The sequence below is a fragment of the Rhinolophus ferrumequinum genome, chromosome 15 (assembly GCF_004115265.2).
Source record: "Rhinolophus ferrumequinum isolate MPI-CBG mRhiFer1 chromosome 15, mRhiFer1_v1.p, whole genome shotgun sequence".
Lineage (NCBI taxonomy): Eukaryota > Metazoa > Chordata > Mammalia > Chiroptera > Rhinolophidae > Rhinolophus > Rhinolophus ferrumequinum.
Genome location: NC_046298.1, coordinates 38,821,772 through 38,837,332, shown reverse-complemented (window position 1 = coordinate 38,837,332; position 15,561 = coordinate 38,821,772). Strand labels below are relative to the sequence as shown.

Below are 15,561 nucleotides of genomic sequence, written 5' to 3'. Positions count from 1 at the left end.
GCTCCCCAGGTCGTTTTGGCTTTGTATCCCAGGTCTAGATTTTGCCTGTTACAGTAATGGCTAACTCCTTCTGCTTCCCTCTCCCACTCTCAGAGTTCCTCCTTTTCCTTCGTTTTGAGTGTGTTTGTCTAAAGTCTGTTTCCTCAAAGCACTGTGAGCTCTGTGAGGGCAGGGCCCTCTCTGTTGCTCTCCTCATACAAATAATAATAGTAATAACAGCAAATAGGCAGATGGTGTTTACTATGTGCCCGGTATTGCTTTAAGTGCGATGTGTATAGTAATAGTAATAGTATAGTGATGTAATTAAACTTTTCATTATGAACATTTTCAAACATGTGAAAGAAAACAGTATAATAAATCTCCATGTATGCATCACTCAGCTTCAAAAATAATCAATATTTCCCAATCTTGTTTCATCTCTACCCATTTCCTCTCCCTCTGGATGATTTAAAGGAAATCTCTTTTTCATTTCATCTGTACCTTATATGTATTAGTAACGCAGTTATGCTTCCATAGGTAGGCGCTATTGTTACTTGCCACTTACAGATGTAAAAACTGAGGCATAAAGAGGTTTAAGTAATTTGCACTGAGTGATACAATTTGAAAATAGCAGAAACAGGCTTCAGACCCAGGGAATCTGCTCCAGAGCCTTTGCTGTTAAGTACTATGTTACACCATTTCTCCTAGACAGCAGACACTTAGTGGGTATTGTGGAATAAACAGATGAGTGAGTCAATGAATGAATGAATGAAGGAATGAATGAATTGGACCCCAAAGCTATGCTGTGCCTTCGTTTCATAGACCAGGGACCACCCCTGCTGAGAGATGTCCCTTTCTTGTCCCCCGGGCCTCTCTGTGCCTGGAACATCAGAGATGCGGTCGTCAGCTCCTGCCCTGATGGCTGTGCCCTCTCCCCACAGCCGGCGCAGACAGTATTCATTGACGACTGCCAGCAGCAGTGCCTGTGCTACCCCGGGAAAGGCCTGGTGTGCCAGAACTACAGCTGTGAACCAGACGAGATGTGCAAGTCCTCGGCAGGCATCCTGAGCTGCGTCAAAGGTGCTGGGTTGGGACAGGGGCTGGCGTGGCTGGGGACAGAGGACAGCGACCGAGTGTGGTGTGACCTGGATCTTTATGGCGGGAGGCACAGAGGACTAAGGATTGAGGTCTCAGACCTGGGGACCCCTGGGCTACGATTTCCAGGGCCAGGCACAGAGACCTTACAGTCTGAAAGGCAGGGACCCTCATGGTGGAACCCAGTCTGTGGGGGCCCTCAGAGCTGGGTTTCCTGAGCAGATGTCAGGGACCCTCAGCACAAGGCAGGAACAGACAAACTTTTTCTCTAGAGGGCCAGAGGATAAATATTTAAACTTGCAGGCCATATGGTCTTAGTCACAACTACTCAACTCTGCCACTGTGTCATGAAATCAACTGTAGACCATGTAAGTGAGGGGGTGTAGCTCCAATAAAACGTTATTTAAAAAAACAGGCAGCTAGCAGTGGCACAGTTTGCTGACCACTGGTGTTTGAGATTAGGCTCAGGACTCCAGACACCATCCCTTGGGGATGGTAGGGGAGACGGGGGGACCCACCGGGTCACGGACAGAAAGGTGAGTCCTGAAGTCTCAGGTGGGGGTCTTCGATACAGGGTCCCCCTCGAGTGGAGGATTGGGGTTTATAGGGAAACAGTCTCAGAATGGGGAACCCCCAGATGAAGTCTAAGACACAAAGCTGCCCCCCAGGACTGGTTTCTTAGGGGGAAGGGCAGAGAATAACTTCCTTATTCCTGAGCATAAGGAAATTGGGACCTCCGCAACTGAGAACCTCCGGGCTGACGGACAGGATAACAGGGACCCCCAGGGACAGAGGTATATCCATCAGAGTCCAATCAGGAGACAGAAACCACACAGCAGCTCGAATAAGGAAAGTTGAATAAAATTCTTTACTTGTAATAGGGGATTGACTATTAGGGAGTAGAAAGAATACTGACAAACACAAGCACAGATATAGGGAGCACCCCTGCCCCTAAGGCTGAAGCAGAGCACCCAGGGAAGGGAAGAAGTGGGAAGAGGGCCCCCAGGACAAGGCTGAGGAGAGCAGATCTCATTGGGGGGTGTGGTTGTAGCCCACTGGATGGCAGAGAGGTTGTGCCGGCTGGAGTTGGCAAGCGGGAAAACTTCACTGGGGTGCTGGCGAAACTCACTGGGAAGCCACCTGATGGGGCACCTGAGTAACTCTCTGGGAAGCCAGCTGAGGCCAGTGGACCTCTCAGAGTGGGTGTCCCGCGTGCTCCTGGCCCCTCCTACAACAGCAGGAGCCAGGAGGGCAGAGCCTGGTGGAAGCCGGAAACGGGGCCCTTGCTCCTGTTGGGACCTTCCAGCGCCCTCTACTGGCAAAGCCTAACCATCTGTAGATGTGGAGCTGAGAGGTGTTACATTGAAAAGGGGCACTAGGAGAAAGGCGGAAGTTTTACCGCTGGGGTCTTGGGTATAGGGGTTTCAAAAACTGGGGTCGTAGATACAGTGATCTTATCGACCGAGTTTTCAATAAAGAGACCTTTGGAGGTAGCGCCTCAGAAATGAGATCCCCAAGGCCAGGGTCTCGGATGCAGGAACCCAGAGGAGAGTCTTGCACAGAGGGATCCCCAGGCCGTGAGACTAAGATGCGGGGACACTACAGTTAGGGTCTCAAATGTTGAGACCTCTGGGTTAGGCACTCAGCAGAAAGTTCCTTCAGTACCCTGCTCTTGGCACAGAGACCTCCAGGACGTGGGTCTCACATGTGGCGGCCCCCAGGAGGCTGGGAGCTCAGGCATGGGGGAGCCTGGGCCCTGGTGTTGCATACAGAGAACCTGGGGCTGCAGATGCCTTTGTGAACACCCTCAGGGCTGGCGTCACAGACACAGGGACCCCTGGGACTCTGGTCTCAGTCCTGGGTTCCCTGGGGCTCAGATCTCAAGCAAGGGAACCCCAGGGCCTGGATCTCAGATATAGAGACCCTAGAGCCTGGGTCTTGGCTGCAAGGACATTGGGGCCTGAGTCTCAGACAACAAACTGCAGGGCCTGGGTCTCAGATGTCAGGGTCTTAGGCACAGTCTACCATAGGGCCTGAGTTTCAGACATGGGGGCTCCCAGGGCCTGGTCTCAGAAACAGCAAACTGTAGGGTCTGCATCTCAGATGTGGGGACCCTGGAATCTGGTCTCACCGACAGTGGCCCTCAGAGCCAGTGTACTTGCACAGATGGGGTAGGTGCTGGGGCGCAGCTGGCCTCATGCTGGGCAGCCCCTCAAGGGCCCCTTTCTTCTCTCCTCAGACCAGTGCCAGAGTGTCAAGTGTCTGCCACAGGAGACATGCCAGGAGAAGGATGGCCAGTGCGTGTGCGTGCCCAAATATGAAGCCAGGTGTTGGCTATTGAGTGACCCCCACTACCATTCCTTCGACGGCTGGAACATTGACTTCCAGGGCACCTGCAAGTACGTGCTGGCAACAACCAACTGCCAAGGGGTCAACAACACGCAGGGCCTGACACCCTTCACCATCACCACCAAGAATGAGAACTGGGGCAGCCCCGCTGTGTCCTTTGTGAGGCTCGTCACTATCAGTACTCTCAACTTCAACATCTCCATCCACAAAGGTGAAGTTGGCAAAGTCCGGGTAAGTGCCACAGGATGGTCCCCTGAGTCCCTGGTAGGGGGGAGGGGTCCTGCTGGCTACAGTCAGGAGCTCAGCGTTCTCTCTCTTCACCTAGGCCTGAAACAAAATGGCAACAAAACAACAACAATTACGGCAAAAACGTCAGCCCTCTGTTGGGAATTACGAGCTCACCCCTTTGCAAAGGGCTTTAACGTAGGCCTTCAGCATTTGCCTTTTCAGAGACCTGGGTTAGAATCAGGCTCTCTGTATGAGCAGTGTGATGTTGGCCAAGTGACTTAGTCGGCCTCAGTTTCCTCATCTGAGAAATGGGGATCATAGCAGGCCCTGCCCCACAGTGAGGTGGTTATGTCAAGTGCTCGGCTGAGGGTCTGACCTGGGGAAGCCACCGTGAATGTGAGGGAACAAATGAAAGGCCCAGAGACCCCAATGTGGAGCAAGATTCAGGAAGCTAGAGAGAGAGGTGGGCTACCCTTTCTGCCAAGGGTAATGGAGATGCAGATTCATGACAGCTCACAGGGGGAAAGTGAGGGGTGGGGCCAGATAGGCACTCAGTGACAGTGAGTGAGTGGAAGAGATGCCCAGCCACACAGCGGTGAGAGGTGCCCAGGGAATGAGGAGGGAGGGAGCAAGTGGGGGAAAGACCCAGATAGAGACCCAGGGAGAGAATACACACACACACACACACACACACACGCACGCACACACGCACACGCACACACGCACACAGTCTCTAGGGAAAAAGAGAAAAAGAGAAATCCAGAAAGAGAGATAGATTTAGATGTAGAGGGAGAGTCAATAGGGAGATGGAGGGAGATGGAGATCAAGAGAGAGACTCAGAAAAAGCAGCCGTTAGGTTTTGTTCCCCAGGGCCTGGACTACAGTAGCTGTCCATGTTTGTCAAATGACTATATGACCATCAGTTATGAGGAAGGCTTTGGCAGTTCCCAGCCATGGCATGCCAAGTGAGGGAGGTACGGACCAGAGCTGGGCCTCCCCATCTCGAGTGACCTCTGTTTGCCTCCGACCCCCTCTTCTACCAGGTGAATGGTGTGCTGACAGCGTTGCCTGTCTCTGTGGCTGATGGGCGGCTTTTAGTGACACAGGGAGCATCAAAACTGGTGCTGGCAGCCGACTTCGGGCTGCGGGTCAGCTATCACTGGAACTGGCGAGTGGAGGTGACGCTGCCCAGTAGCTATTATGGTGCGGTGTGTGGGCTCTGCGGGAACATGGACGAAAACCCCAACAACGACCAAGTCTTCCCGAATGGCACCCTGGCTCCCTCCATACCCATCTGGGGCAGCAGCTGGCGAGCCCCAGGCTGGGACCCACTGTGCTGGGATGAATGTCAAGGGTCCTGCCCAACCTGTTCTGAGGATCGGCTGGAGGAGTACCAGGGCCCTGGCTTCTGTGGACCCCTGGCCGCTGGCATGGGAGGCCCCTTTGCTGACTGTCATGCCCATGTGCCACCTGATAGTTTCTTCAAGGGCTGCGTTCTGGATCTCTGCCTGGGCGATGGGGCCCAGGACATACTTTGCCAGTCTCTGGCTTCTTATGCTACTGCCTGTCAGGCCGCTAGCATTGTCATCAAGGACTGGAGGACACAGGCAGGCTGTGGTGAGTGTTGGGGGAGCAAGGCAGGACTTGGGGGCAGGGATCCTCTCTCTGCGGGGCTGATGTGGATTCACTCCAGTCCTTCTGGGTCTTTTTGTTTCTTTCTCTCTGTGTCTCTCTGTCTTTGTTTTTGTCTCTCGATGCTTATCTGTGTGTCTCCCTGTGATTGTCTTTCTCTCTCTATTTCTCATTCTCTCTCCATGTCTCTGTTTGGATCTTTGTTTTTCTCTCTGTGTCTCTTGCGCTGTCTCTCTCGGTTTCTGTCGGTTCCTCCTTGTTTCTGTCTCCTCTCATCCTATGCTCAGACCCCACCCTCTAACACCATTCTCTCTCTTTCTCTCCCTCCCACTCCTTCATCTACCTGCAGAGATCTCCTGCCCCCACAACAGCCACTATGAGCTCTGTGGCCCATCCTGCCCAGACTGCTGTCCACCCCCTGTTCCCCCTATGGCACCAGCCCCATGTGAGGGCCCCTGCGCTGAGGGCTGCCAGTGTGACGCAGGCTTCGTATGGAGCGCCAACCGCTGTGTTCCTCTGGATGGCGGCTGTGGCTGCTGGTCCAATGGCACCTATCATGAGGCAGGCAGCGAGTTTTGGGCTGATGCCACCTGCTCCCAGAGGTGCCACTGTGGGCCTGGGGGTGGCTCTCTGATCTGCAAACCTGCCAAGTGCGGGCTAGGAGAAGTATGCGCCCTGCTGTCGTCAGGCCAGTATGGCTGCCATCCTGTCAGCACAGCTCAGTGTCAGGCTTGGGGTGATCCCCATTACATCACCCTGGATGGGCACCGATTCGACTTCCACGGTACCTGCGAGTACCTGCTGAGTGCACCCTGCCGTGAACTACCGGCGGGGACCGAGAACTTCACTGTCACTATAGCCAATGAACACCGGGGCAGCCAGGCCGTCAGCTATACCCGCAGCGTCATCCTGCACATCTGCAAGCACAACCTGACCCTCAGTGCCCGCTGGCCCCGGCAGCTGCAGGTGAGGGGTCTGTGGGCCAGACAGGAGCACATGCCAGCCCTGGAGTTGCCTGGGAGTTAGTGGTCTGCCATTCCCCTGATTATCTTTCACAAGTTAGTGGGTGCATGGTGGAGTCCAGAGTACAGGTCTTGAAGCCAGAGGGTTTGGCGCAGTGGCTTCCCCATCTCTGATGTTTAGTTTATTCCTCTGTAAAAGGGGTCTAAGGAAAGTAGCTGCTTCAGAGGGTAATGTGAGGAGCCAGCGACATCGTGTCTATATTATTATTATTAAAAGGAGAGAGGTCACGTGCTCAGGGTTGCGCCCGCACACACACGATAGTGGAGTCAGGATTCGAACCTCTGTCCACGCCGTTTACTGCCCGCATCCTCATTCCGCCCCCGCAGGTGGATGGCAAGTTCGTGGCGCTACCCTTCCAGCGGGAACCCCTCCTGCAAGCTCACCTGAGCGGCACTGACGTGGTAGTGACCACAGCCAGCGGGCTTTCGCTGGCTTTCGACGGGAACTGCAACGTGCGCCTGCGCGTGCCGGCGGCGTACGCGGGCTCCCTTTGTGGCCTGTGCGGGAACTACAACCAGGACCCCGAGGACGACCTGAAGGCGGTGGGCGGGAACCCTAGCGGCTGGCAGGTGGGCGGCGACGCGGCCTGCGAACAGTGCGAATCCGGGCCGTGCCCCACGCCGTGCACGCGCGAGCAGCAGGAGGCCTTCGGAGGCCCGGAGGCCTGCGGCGTGATCTCTGACCCTGATGGCCCACTGGCACCCTGCCACAACCTCGTGCAGCCCGAGCAGTACTTCCAGGCCTGCTTGCAGGACGCCTGCCAGGCTCAGGGCCATCCGGGAGGCCTCTGCCCTGCCGTGGCCGCCTACGTGGTAGCCTGCCAGGTCGTTGGGGCCCAGCTTGGCGAGTGGAGGCGGCCAAACTTCTGTCGTGAGTACTCATCCATGCATGGGCCACATAGTAGGGATCTCCCTGCCTCCCCGCTTCACAGGGCTCTGAGAAGAGCCTTCTCCTTCTCCTTCGGGTTTAGACACACCACCCTGCCTCTCCTGAGCCAGATGTATCCTGTCAGACACCGCGGCATTCACATACTGAAATACACCAGGTCACGTACTGCAATAGGAGAGACTCAGACACACCTACTCAGAGAGACCTAGAGAGTTACACCTGGTCAGATGCCCCCGGACTGTTTCAGACACTGAAATACACAGGAATTGGTCCGATAGCCTCAGACAGGAACCCTTCTTAGAGATAACTGGGCAGCTTTTCACTGAAACACTGGGAGGATACACCCAGGTAGAATCATGACCCTGACATAGCGCAGGCAGATACCTACATATTCACTGTCAGATAGTCCTGGGCAGTTCTTCTGTCCTGTCAGCTTCACCCAATCAGATACACCTGTCAGAGACACACTGCCACACACCCGGTCAGAGACTCCGTCAGAGGCTCCAGGTCAGATATCCACAGCCAGGTACACGCAGGTAGATTCACACCCTGACATATGTCCAGCCCCACACCGTCAGATTCACACCTGAGATACCCACAGTCAGTTTGCATATCGTGGTCAGCTATATGTGCTCAAATTGATCAGGTTGACACACAACCTGGTCAGAGAGACCTGGTCCCCAGGACTCCCACGCTGGATCCCCAGTTAGATGTGCTGCATCCAACACCCTGCTCAGATCCCTGCACAGATTCACTCATGAAATATGCTCAGGCAGAACCTACAGATCCACCTGGGCCATTTCCCCTACTCTGCGCCTCCCCCCAGCTCATTCCCCTCTCGTCCCCACAGCCCTCCAGTGCCCTGCCCACAGCCACTACAAGCTCTGCGGTGACTCCTGCCCTGTGAGCTGCCCGAGCCTCTCCCCGCCCGAGGGCTGTGAACCAGCCTGCCACGAGGGCTGCGTCTGCGATGCCGGCTTCGTGCTCAGTGGCGACACCTGCGTGCCTGTGGGCCGGTGTGGCTGCCTCTATAAGGGCGAGTACTACCTGCTGGGTGAAGTCTTCTACCCAGGCCCTGAGTGCGGGCGGCGCTGCCAGTGTGAGCCAGGCGGCCATGTCAGCTGCCAGGAGGGCATAGCCTGCAGGCCTCATGAAAAGTGCCGGCTAGAGGATGGTGTCCATGCCTGTCATTCGACAGGCTGTGGCCGCTGCCTGGTCAATGGAGGCATCCACTACATCACCCTTGATGGACGTGTCTATGATATGCATGGCTCCTGCTCCTATGTCTTGGCCCAAGTCTGCCGCCGAGATCCTGGGGACGAGCGCTTTTCCATTGTACTTGAGAAGAATGCGGCTGGAGATTTTAAAAGCCTGCTAGTCAAAGTGGCTGGCCAGACTGTGAGACTGGCTCAGGGCCCACATGTAAGTGGGCATGGCCTTGCCCTGGGGGTTTGAAGGGGATGTGGCCCTGCCCGTGGGGGCTCTGAGGGAGACAGGGCCCACGCTGGAGGTTTTAAGGGAGATATAACCCTATCCTGAGGGGACTGAGGGACACAAATTTGTCATAGGGGTCTGAAGGGAAGATGGCCCCACTCTTGGGGGTGCCCGTGGGCCAGTGTGGGGGTCTGAAAGGGACACAGCCCTACCCTGGGGCTGTGAGAGGGGCACTACCCTACCAAAAAGGTACTGAGAGGGACACAACTCCATCCTGGGAGTCTGAGGGGATTGCCTTACCTGTGGTTCTTTGAGTGCCTTACCCACCTGACCCTTCCACCCAGGTCACTGTGGACGGCGAGGCTGTGGCCCTGCCTATGGCTGTGGGCTGTGTGCGGCTGACGGCTGAGGGCCGGAACGTGGTTCTGCAGACCACCAAGAAGCTGCGGGTTCTCTTTGATGGTGACGACCACATCATCATAACCATCCCCGGCTCCTTCCGGGACCGGCTCTGTGGTCTCTGTGGGAACTTCAATGGCAATTGGAGCGATGACTTTGTCCTGCCCAATGGCGCTGTGGCCCCTAGCGTGAATGCCTTTGGAGCCGTGTGGCGGGTGCCCAGCTCCTCCCAGAGCTGTGACGAGGGCTGCGGGCCCCAAGGCTGCCCTGTGTGCTCAGCAGAGGAGACAGCGCCATATGAGAGCAACCAGGCCTGCGGGCAGCTCCAGGACAGCCAGGGCCCCTTCGCGGCCTGCCATGAAGTACTGAGCCCCTCTGAGTACTTCCGCCAATGCGTGTATGACATGTGTGCTCAGAAGGGCAATAGCACCTCCCTCTGCCATAGCCTGGCCGCCTACACGTTGGCCTGCCAGGCAGCTGGCAAGACCGTGAAGCCCTGGAGGACAGAAAGCTTCTGCCGTGAGTATCTGTAGGCCCCTTAGAGGACTCCAGACCAGGCTCAGGGATGCCCCCTGACCTGCTGCTCCCTGTCCTACCTGCACCTCAGGAGCAGTCCCTTCTGTGTTAGGGCTCCCCCAGCTTCTCCCCCAGCATACCCTGCTGGCTTCTTTCTGCCCCGCTGACTTGACCACCTCAACCCCTTTCAGGGGCCCACTCTCCGAAACCTCAGACGCAGTTCTTCTTCAGGGTTCATCCATGGACCCTTTCTGTTGTGACCTGGGAGGTCGGGTCGGCAGATCTGAAGCTCATACAATAAAGCCTGAGTCTGTGGCTCACCCAGACCCCCCCAGGGCAGGAACATATTTCCTCAGCTCCCCCGGGACAAGGCTGCAGCCCCCTCAGCCACCCAGGACTGTCCCTCCCAGATCCCGCTGGTCATGGGGTTATCTGTTTCCTTCAGACACTCAGGACAGGGCCGTGTCCCCTTCATTCTCCTCAGGGCAGGACTTACATCCTGGGCCGTCATCCACCTCTACGGCCTCGTGCTGAGCCTGGACACTGTCTCCAGCCCTGACCTCTCCCTGGCTGCCACCCTCAGGGGCCCCGTGGCTCCCTGGACACCTTCCCCTGGGTGTCCTTAGCATCCCTCACACCCGCTGTGTTCCCGTATGACATCAGCATTTCACCCCAAACCTGATCCTCCTATTCCCTGGTCCTTAATTCGATGTGGCCACACCGTCCACCAGTTGCTCAGCCAGAGCCCAGGGCCCCACCCTGGATGCTTCCCCTGGGTCCTCAGCTCCCTGTCTTTGCCTCATCCCTGCCCTTTCACTCTTCTCGTGTTTCCCCAGCGCAACCCTGATGACACAGGCCTGGCACTATCTGTCCCACAGATATGAGCTGCATGGAGGAGGGCCTGGGGCTGTGTTCATGCCTTGTGTCCCCAGGGCTGGGTGTGCAGCAGCCGCATTCATTCCCTCTTCACTGCCTCAGAGCAGGTGTGACCCCAGCCTGCCTCCTCTCCCCACAGCGCTCCAGTGCCCTGCCCACAGCCACTACTCCATCTGCACTCACTCCTGCGAGGGCTCCTGCGCGGCCCTCTTTGGCCTCATGGGCTGCACCGACCGCTGCTTTGAGGGCTGTGAATGCGATGACCACTTCCTGCTCTCCCAGGGCTCCTGCGTCCCCGTCCAGTACTGCGGCTGCACCCATAACGGCCGATACTTGCCGGTGAGCAAGGGCTCGAGGTGGGCAGGGAAGGTGGAGGGGCTTGAGGGAGCCTGAGAGCTTCTGTGCCGACCCCCTCTAGGATGGAAACAGAGGAGCCACCAGCATTTCCCAGCTGTGTGACTCAGTGCTGGTGACGTCCCTGTATTAGTTTCCTGTGGCTGCTGTGACAAATGACCATAAACTTGGTGGCTTTAAACAAAAGAAATTTGTCCTCCCATAGTTCTGGAGGCCATAAATTAGAAATCATATCACTGGGTCAAAATCAAGGTGTCCTCAGGGCGGCACTCCCTTCAGAGGCTCTAGGGGAAACTCTTCTCCTTGCCTTTGCCTCTCCCAGCTTTTGGTGGCTTCAGGCATTCCTTGGCTTGTGGTCACATCACTGTAGTTTCTGCTTCTGTATCACATTACCCCTCCTCTTCTGTGTGTGACATAAAATTTCCCTCTGCCTCCCTCTTAGAAGGCCCAGTCAGATAATCCAGGATAATCTCTCCATCTCAAAATCGTTAATTTAATCACACATGCATATAAGTAATAGTCACTGGGTGAGGGCATTGGGACCCGATTTCTTTGGGGGGGCTGTTATTCAGCCTACTACAGTTCCCTCCCTGAGCCTCATATTTTCATCTGTAAAATGGGGCTTATCATCATCCTTGAGCCATAAGTCTGAGGAATGGGTGCAATTGCTCATGAAAGACACCCACTGAGCCCTCCTTGCTTCCACAGTCAGCACATTCAGTAAAAGAAACTTACAACGGCACAGTAGTAGCACAGCTAACAATAGTTTAATAATGTGATTGAAAGTTCATAGCTGACTTATTTTTGTTATGCATGTTTTTTGAGCTCTTACTATGCACCGAGTTTGTTACAGATGTTAATTCATTTAATCATCACAGCAATCCTATGACACAGGGGCCATCATTATTCTGTCCATTTTACAGATGAAACTGCAACAAAGAGAAGTCAGCCCAAGGCTACCCATTAGCAAGTGGTGATGCTGGGATGTACACCCCAGTAGCCGGGGCTCACCCTCTGAGCTACTAGGCATCCTATTTCTTCAATAGCGTATTTATCAAACAAAGGAAATTCATCCTAGTTTTATTAATGGCAGAGAGGTAGGCCAGAGGGTCTGGAAGTACAGGACTTCTGGGGAAGAAGATGCCAAACTTCTGCTTCTTCTGGTCTCACCACCTACAGGAAGCCCTCCAAAACCCCTAGGCTGGGTTAAGTACCTCTGGACTCCCACAGCTCCCTGCTCTTCCCAGCCCTGACCCCTCTGCCTGTGTTAGAAGGCACCTTGGATTTGTGTGTCTGGGCTGGAGATACAAATGTGGGGATTATCGGCATACAGACGGAATTCACTTGTTCTATCACATTCATTCATTTCTTTTAGTTTTCAAACTTTTATTTTTGAAGACTTCAAACTTAAGAAAAATTTCAAGACTAGTACAAAGAATTCTTGCATACCCTTCACTCGGGTTCTGCAACTGTTCACCTTTTGCCACGTGTGTTTTGTCATCCGCTCTGTATAAGTATATATACATAAGATTTTTTTCTGAACCACATGATAATATGACAGTGCCCCTTTACCTATACTTTAGCATGGATTTCCTAAGAATAAGGGAATTCATTTAATATGACCATAGTACAATTCAAAATCAGGAAATCAACACTGATTCAATATGATTACATAATCTGAAGATTTTATTTGAATTTTACCAGTTGTCCCACTAATGTCCTCTGTAACAATCCCCCAAACCCCTGGACTAGGGTCCAATTGAGGACCAGACATTGCTTTTAGTTTTCATGAGATTTGATGAGATCACCAGGTAGTAAAGAGAGACAGGGAAGAAAAGGGCTGAGGACTGAGCCCTAGGCAAGGTATCCTTAGGATTTGGAAAATCAGGAGGAACTTGAAAATGTGGTAAAGAAAGAACAGCGAGTCAGTAGGAAAAAACCAGGAGAATGTTGTTGCCTGGAATTGGGTTTTCAGGGCGCTAGATTACCAGGATTCTGGAATGTCTCCTGCCCACCCCTACCTGTATCAGTTTGCTTTTGCTGGGTTACAAACTACCCCAGAACATAGTGGCTTAAGACAACTATTTGTTTAGTTCACAATTCTGCGACCCTGCAGTTTGGGCTGGGCTCACCTGGGTGGTTCTACTGTTGTCCCCTACACTCACTCATATGGTATCTCTAGTCCCCCAGTGGGTCAGCTAGGGGCTGGCTGGTTTAGAGTGGCACCAGCTGAGATTGCTGTCTCTCTTGCACAGCAGGGTCTTGCCTCTGCCAGGCCCTTGCTTGTTCTCCTGGTGGCGGGGCAAGGAGAGAGAGAGAGAGAGAAGCTGTAAGGTCTCTTGAGGTCTAGGCTTGAACCTGGTGTAGCATTGCTTCTGCTGCATTTTGATAACCAAAGCATAGTCTTAAGGCTGCCCCAGATTAGTGGGGAAGGGGAAATAAACTCCACTCGTTAATGGGAGTTGTGGCAAAGTCATCTGCATGGATCCAGGGGGTTGAAGGATTGTGGCCATTGTTGCAAACCAGCACACCACTGAAACCTGGCCCCTTTCTGTGCGCAGGTGAACTCCTCCCTGATGAACTCAGACTGCAGCGAGCGCTGTTCCTGTTCCTTAAGAACCGGTGTGACATGCCAGGCAACCGGCTGCCCTGTAGGCCACGCATGCAAGGTCGAGGCCGGGACCCGGGACTGCTGGGTCCCCGCTGGTCTCTGTTCCCTTTCTACGGGCACCAACATCACCACCTTCGATGGGGCCCACACTAGGATCAGCATCCCTGGCATCTACGGGCTCTCTTCCACCTGCCCAGGACTAGAGAAGACCATCCCCTGGTACCGTGTGCTCGCTAATGTCGACTCCTGCCATATTGATGACGAAAATGTGAGCCAGGCTCACATCTTCTTCCAGGGCGGCCTGGTGACCGTGACCACACGCAAGGGAGTCTGGGTAAGTGTGGGCACGGGGGCATGTCTCCCCTGGGCTTTTGTCTTCCTGTTGCAGTGTCCCTCCATTCCTGGCTGCCCATCTCTCTTCCTATCTGTTTTCTTTATCCAGATCTCTGCCGTTTGGCTGCTGGGTTTGTATTGGTCTCAATATTTCGAACTTAGTCCCTCTGTTCTGGCTGAGTTCTGGAGGAGCAAAAACACCCTCATGTAACTTACTAGTTTTGATGCTAGTGTTAATCAAGATTCTACTGGTTGCAAGTGACAGAAAACCAAATTCAAATTGCCTTGAGCAAAATGAATTAATTGGCTCACATAACCAGAAAATCCAGGGGTGGATTTTCAGGCATGGCTGGATCCAGGTGCTCTGGCAGTGTTCTCTCGATTTGTACTTCCGTCTTTTAGACTTGCTGCTTTCCAAATAAGCTTCATTTTCTGTGACTCCCTACAACATTCCCCACAAGACAGGGATTATTATCATCCCCATTTTACACAAAGGGTAAACTAGGGTCCAAGAAAGTGAACTCATTTACTCAAGTCACTCAGAGAGTGCCGGGGAGATCCAGGTTTGACCCACTGTCACCCATGCTCTTAACCACTTTGATGGGAACCAGGTGCTGGTTCCCGCATATTCCCCACTTACCCCCAGTAAAAGAACTTTTCTTTCAAACAAGGTTCTCTAGGAAGTCTAACTTTAGAAGGATTAACTCATCACCGAAAACAGACAACAGTTATTTAAAGGGAAAAACTCAAGGTTACCAAGGTTATGGAGTCCACAGCCTACTCGTGTGATAGAGAAACAGTCATTTTTTCACATGATTATTATACTTGCTAGTTCATTACTTGTCTTCAAACATCAGCCTTGAAAAAATAAAAGATGATGTTGCTTTCTTTAATAAAACGAGTAACTTACTGGGCATGCTCAAGGGTTCTTTTATTTTGAAAACTGGAACCAGACAGGATGACGCTGGGGATTATTGGTTTGTTTGTTTATCTGTCTGGAACACAGTGCTCCCCTGGCCTCCCTTGGAATGTTGCACGCATGCCTATGTATCCCCCTGATCCATCTCTCCGTCTATCCACTCTCTCTCCTTCTACCTCTCTGTCCAAATCTCCAGCTATCTTATGTATCCATCTCTCCATATCGTCAATCCTTCCAGGTCTTCATCTCTTTCGGCACCTGCCTCTCTGCTTTCGCCCCTTGAACTTGTTATCTTGCTTGGGCTCTCCATCCTGGTAACACCCCAGCTTTTCTGTGGCTCTTGCCTCACCTCTGTGTCCCCCCGCCACCACCAGGTGAATGGTGTCCGAGTGGCTCTCCCAGCTAAGGTGTTACCTTCTGTGTCCGTGAGGCGGAATCCTGACGGCTCCGTGCTAGTCCGCCAGAAGTCCGGGGTCCAGGTGCAGCTGGGCATCAGTGGGCAGCTGACTGTGATGGTCAGCAGTGACCATGCTGGGATGCTGTGTGGGGCGTGCGGAAACTTTGACGGGGAGCCGACCAATGATAAGTACCACTCCAGGGAGGATGATGCCACCGTGGAGCACTGGAGAGCACCGGACTTCTCGCCATGGTGAGGATGGAGCCTGGAGGGGCACCTGGGATCTCATGGGAAGGGGCAGTCAGGGGTGGGGGGGTTGCTCAGGCTGCAAGAAGAAGTGCTAAGTGTCTGTTTCTTGCAGTCACATCTGATCAGTCATCCACTGGGAGCGAGGACTTCAGGACCTGAACCCTGGAGATTGCAATAATGGAAGGACACGCTGTGTTACTGTGTGCCCCTTCCCTGCTCTCCCCTCTGCTGAGCCTCTGAGGCCGACTGTGAGAGCATTGAATAAATATCTTAAGCTAA

At 53.8% G+C, this 15,561-nt stretch overlaps 1 protein-coding gene across 1 annotated transcript in view; it reads left to right on the top strand.

Annotated features, from left to right (window-relative positions):
• Nucleotides 1–15,561, top strand: part of FCGBP (Fc gamma binding protein) — a 36,283-nt gene extending 20,722 nt beyond the window's left edge. The window contains exons 10-20 of the mRNA XM_033128849.1: nt 921–1,059; nt 3,314–3,654; nt 4,695–5,268; nt 5,633–6,249; nt 6,633–7,176; nt 8,045–8,616; nt 8,973–9,546; nt 10,559–10,758; nt 13,335–13,718; nt 15,011–15,285; nt 15,395–15,561. Of these exons, the coding sequence (XP_032984740.1) occupies nt 921–1,059; nt 3,314–3,654; nt 4,695–5,268; nt 5,633–6,249; nt 6,633–7,176; nt 8,045–8,616; nt 8,973–9,546; nt 10,559–10,758; nt 13,335–13,718; nt 15,011–15,285; nt 15,395–15,404 (4,230 nt within the window). The 3' untranslated portion in view covers nt 15,405–15,561. The remainder of the gene's footprint in view (nt 1–920; nt 1,060–3,313; nt 3,655–4,694; nt 5,269–5,632; nt 6,250–6,632; nt 7,177–8,044; nt 8,617–8,972; nt 9,547–10,558; nt 10,759–13,334; nt 13,719–15,010; nt 15,286–15,394) is intronic.